Below are 5,918 nucleotides of genomic sequence, written 5' to 3' on the forward strand. Positions count from 1 at the left end.
TTTTTTTTTTTTTTTTTTTTTTTTTTTTTTTTTTTTTTTTTTTTTTTTTTTTTTTTTTTTTTTTTTTTTTTTTTTTTTGGTTTAATCTCTTCAGCCCCTTTTCTTGAATTATGCGCAGATTTTCAACTTGTGCAACTTTTTATAGAAGTAAACTAATTTACAACATGCGTCCATATGAGATATATAAAAAAGCATATTGTTCGTCGAGAGAACGTATCCAAGAATTAGAAAGGGTTATTTTAAATTATCATAAAAAAGAAGAGAGTAATTTTTTAGGTAGGAAAAAAGAATATGAAAATTTTATAAGACAAGTATTAAAAGATAGGTGTGATAATTTTAAGACGGACAATATATTTTTATCCTCATTAGAAGATATTGATGAGACTTTGTTAATAAATAATAATGATATGGAGAGTATAAAAGATTATGTAGAAAAAAGAAATAAGGATGATATAATAATTAAAGATAAAAATAAATTATATGAATATATAGAAAAAATAAATATTAAAAGTGAAATAATGAAAATATTATCAATATGTGGTATTCGTATATCATTTAATATATTAATATTTTATATGTATGATATAATATTAAAATTAAAAAAATGTTTACAATATTATGATAAGGATATTATAAAATATGATTCTATAAAAGATAAAGATAAATATTATAAAATAGGTCAATACTATTATTATTATTGTTATCAAGATAATAATAAATATGATGATAATAAAAATGTGAAAGATAAAAAAGAAAAAAGTGGACCATTTCTTTTTTTAAAGTTATATAAAATTTTATCCAATATATTGTATACTACATGTGAAAATTCTATACAAACATATAATAAAAAATATATTAATATTAAAGAAGAAATAATAAATAAATATAATTCTATTAACGATATAATATATAAAGTACCCGCCTTTTTAAATATTAGTTTTTTATTTTATTATATTAATATGTGTTTATATATAGATCTAAGTAGAAAATCCAAAAATATGTATCTTCAAAATTTAAATAATTATATAAATTGTATAGCTGATGATGAAATAAACATTAGTAAAGAGGATTTTAATTATTTGGTTTTATCTATACGTTTATATTTTTTATATTTTTCTTATAATGATATATTAAATATATTAAATGAAGGTTCAAAACATTTTTTATCGACACTTGTATTAATTCGTAATAATAATGATAATAATGATAATAATAATAATAATAATGATAATAATAATAATAATATTCATTCTCTACAAATTGATCATAATATTAATTATGTTTATATAATAAATTATTTAAATAAAAATGAAAAATATATAGAAAATACAAAAATAACATTATTTCCTTTTCATTTTTATCTATCTTCATTAAAAAATAAAATTATTTATATATTAGAAAACAATGATCATTTTTATCTAAACGATTCCAATGTGCTTCGTTCTTACAACTTTTGGCGGTATGAATAATGAAGAACAGCAAAAATTTATTTATTATCAATATGTTATTTATTTTATTTTAATTGTATATGTGTCTATTATTATATTATTCTTTTACCCTTAAGCGAAAAGTTATGTTATATATATATATATATATAATATATATATATATTTATTTATTTATATATATATATATATATTTTTTTTTTTTCTTTCCTTTCACCGCAGTTATTTTATTGCCCAGAAGGAAAATTTTAAATTACTAAGTTTATGTACACGAAATGAATATTCGGATTTGTTTAATGATCAAACTAGAGATTCGGTTTTATCAAAATATGTTAACAAGGATTACCTTTACGATTTTAATAACAGAATGAAATATAACGTTGAACAAACAAATATATAGATATAAACATATATGTACATATATATATATATATATATATATATATATATATATATATATCATTAAGTGTATTACAAAAATGTAAGTTTTCTTTTGTAACATTTTTTTTGTGAAGGTAAATTAAAATAATTTTATAACTATTATTTATATACATATATATATATATATATATATATATATATATTTGTTATGGTAAAAATAAAAATTTTTATTATTCTGGAAAGACACAAAATAAAAAAAAATAAAAAAATTAAATCAATAAATAAATAAAAAAATATGCAGTATATTAAATTATTATATTCTTATAAGAGATAATATATTTTTCTACATATTTTTACAATATGTTATCATTAATTTTAATACAATATAGAAAAAAAAAAAAAAATAATAATAATAATAAAATAAAATAAAATAATAATAATAAATATGTATATTATAATATTTATAATTGTCCCTTTGAATTATAATATTAAAAAATTTTGTGCATATTAAAAATGTATATATAAAAATAAAACCAGTAAACATTTAAATGCATTTTATATTATTATAAAATAATATTATATTACATACATATCACATATATATATAATATATATAATATATATGTATTTAAATTAATTTATACATTTTATATATATATATAAATTATATATATGTAGAACGGAATTTTGCTCATTTATTTTTCCAAAAAAAAAAAAAAAAAAAAAAAAAAAAAAAAAAAAAAAATATATATCATATATATATATATATATATTATTATATTAATATATAATAATTTTAATACCCAACTTGTTAAAATTTCTTATATTATTTTATATAATTTTTTTTTTTTTTTTCGTTGATATGAATAAATAAATGAATAAAAATATTATATATATATAAATATACTTACCATTATGTGATAATTATATTTTTATTTTTCCGTATTGTTTTTTAATTAAAAAATTTGTACTTTTTATATAACATAAAAAATTTTTGTTTTTAAATATAATACATGTATATATATATATATATATTATATGTATGTATATATTATTTGATCATGCCTTAAGCATTTAAAATATATATATATATATATATATTGTAATACAATTATGTATACATTTATTTTATAAGATATCATTAAATAGGTTTTTTGATTTATTCATTTATTTTTTTATCACATATTTTTTGATAACATGAGTTATAATAACAATTATGTAGATTTCAATATTCATGATCGTAGAAAAACAAACAATGCGAATTTTAAGGAGGAAGAGAATTCTTGGAGTAATATGAGTTTCAGCAAAGGTAATAATTTGAATAATAATGTAATGAAAAGAGGAGGACATATGGATATAACAAATAATAAAAATTTTATGGATATAAATATTAACGATATGAATAGTATGAATAATTTGAATAATTTTTATAGTGGGCACGCTACAGATGTTAATAATACGGAAAATGACGAATCAGCACATTTATTAAATAAAAATGTACAGTTGGATAATGCGTATGTAAATAATTTGATTAATCCAAATGACAACGTGACTCACCCTTTTGCAAAAAATATAAACAACAATACGTCCTCATCAAATTATGTGTCAGCTCATCCTATTATAGGAAGAAACAAAACGAAGGATATATCAAATGGTAGTTATAATAATAGGAGTAATACCAGTACAATAAATAATTATAATAATAATAATATTAATAATAGTAATATTTTTAACAATAATGATAATAAAAAATATTCATATATCCATAATTCAAACACAACCATGATGACACCATCTAATATAATATTAAATCATCATCACAATAATAATAATAATAATAATAATAATGTTACAAATAATTTAGGTAGTACCAATTTTAATGTAAATAATAAAGTTTCTAGCCATAGCAATTTATTATATAATAATAAAAATTTCTCAAACAATAATAACAACAATTATTTTCAAAATAATAATAATAGTAGTAATAATCGAATTAGTAACTCTAACTTAGCGATAGAACAAAATTATTGTAACCAATTTTTAAAAAGTAACGATTCAAAGGAAGGAAGAAATGTAATTTTATCAGATAATCTTGCTTTTGTAAATAATGTTAAAGTTGATAATGATTCAAATAATAAGAATATTTTTAATAATTATAAACCAAATTATAATGATAAAAATTTCGAACAAAATAATATGAACATGTCAGGTAATAGTATGAACCAATTTAATAATAATATGAACAGTTCAGGCGATGGTAGTTTTGTTGGAAGTGTAGTTAGTAGTGTTATAGGATCGACTGCATCGAATTTTTTTCAGAATAAATTTTTAAATAATAAAGAGAACAACGTTGAAAGCAATAAAGGAATTGTACATAATATATTTGAAAGATTAACAAATGATAAAGAATCAAAAAATGAGATAAATAATTTGGTACAACAAAAGGTTGCAAATATGGTGATCAATGAAATAGAGAAAAAAATTGAAATAAATCAGACTAGTTTTATATGTAACAAATTATCTGTTTTGAGAGAATATTTTGATGTAACTCATGCATATGTTATACAGAAAATATTATTTATATTGGTTCCTTATATATATATACGAAAGGCTTTATGTGAATCAAGAACATATTATGTATATACACACTTCAAAAGAAAAATGGAATCATCTGAAAAGAATAAAACATTTAATTCTGCATTTATTTTAAATAATGATAATAGTAATTTTGTTAGGCCTAATTCGAGTATAAATAATGAGTATGCGCAACAACAAGGGGGAAGCTTTTTTTATAATGATAAGAGTAAAGGATATATGAGCAACACATATAATAATAATATGAACAATAATGTGAATAATAATAATATGAATAATAATAATATGAACAATAATATGAACAATAATATGAACAATAATATGAACAATAGTATGGCACGACATAATTCAAACGATATTAATTATGTTGATTATAGTAATGTGGGTATTTTTAAAGCAGATTTATATATTCCCTTAATGTCAAGTATTACATATATATTATTATACACATTAACAATAACTGCACAAAAACAAAATGCAACATTTAATCCCGATAACTTGTTTAATATATCATCATATGTATTTATTTTACTATTTATAGAAACAATTATTATAAAATTTTTATTTTTATTAACATGTAGAGATATTAATTTATCCTTTTTACATATTCTTTCTTTTATATCATATAAATTTGTTATTATGTGTGCTTTAATTATAACGAAAATATTTTTTTATTTCCTATATTTTATATATGCGTCTGTTTTGGGGGTTGGAGGGACATTTCCTGATATCAGTATGAAAAATAATCTTCATGTGAATAAAAAAATGTTATCAAGTAATTCACATAATACATTTAAAAATATGAATTATCAAAGTATTAGTAAATTCAGTCCATTCAATATTGTTTTATTTTTAAATAGTACGACCACATATAGATTAACACAATTATATTTTTATATAACTGTGACTATACAGATGATACAAATTTTTAAATCAATACATTTATATATACATGACAATAATTCTAATTTATCACATAAGGTTAATATCAAAAGGATTAATGTTCTTATACTTATTTTTTCTTTATCACAAATATTTTTATGCTGGATACTTACACCATCTTTTACATAAATGAGGGGTATACATATATAAATAAAAAGAAAAAAAAAAAGAAAGAAAGAAAGAAAGAAAGAAAGAAAGGAAAAAGGTATGAATGAATCTAAATATTTTAATTCACGACTAATTTTTTTTTTTATTTTTTTTGTATTTTATTCTTTCGTTTATTAGATGTTCACATGAAAGACACTTAAGGAAAAGGGACAAACGTGGATACAATAAATTGTTATTTTTTTTTTTATTTAAAAATATGAAAATTTTTTAATATATATATAATATATATATATATATATATCTTTTTGTGCATTATATATATATATATATTTTTTTTTTTTTATGTATCATGTATAAATATATGCATAAAAGTATGAGATAAATTAATTATATTATTTTTTATTATATATATATTTATATATATATTTTTTTTTTTTTTTTTTTTTG

The 5,918-nt window shown here is 17.9% G+C and overlaps 2 protein-coding genes across 2 annotated transcripts; both read left to right on the forward strand.

Annotated features, from left to right (window-relative positions):
* Nucleotides 1–110: 110 nt before the first annotated feature.
* PRSY57_0819700 (hypothetical protein) lies at nt 111–1,845 on the forward strand (the record flags this gene model as incomplete). The annotated part of the gene is made up of 2 exons (XM_012907136.2): nt 111–1,459; nt 1,668–1,845. 2 exons carry the CDS (start codon nt 111–113, stop codon nt 1,843–1,845), a joined length of 1,527 nt encoding a protein of 508 aa, XP_012762590.2.
* Nucleotides 1,846–3,023: 1,178 nt separating this feature from the next.
* PRSY57_0819800 (C-13 antigen) lies at nt 3,024–5,492 on the forward strand (the record flags this gene model as incomplete). Its single annotated transcript, XM_012907137.2, has 1 exon — nt 3,024–5,492. One exon carries the CDS (start codon nt 3,024–3,026, stop codon nt 5,490–5,492), a length of 2,469 nt encoding a protein of 822 aa, XP_012762591.2.
* Between the last annotated feature and the right edge of the window lie 426 nt (nt 5,493–5,918).

Source organism: Plasmodium reichenowi, chromosome 8 (assembly GCF_001601855.1).
Source record: "Plasmodium reichenowi strain SY57 chromosome 8, whole genome shotgun sequence".
Lineage (NCBI taxonomy): Eukaryota > Apicomplexa > Aconoidasida > Haemosporida > Plasmodiidae > Plasmodium > Plasmodium reichenowi.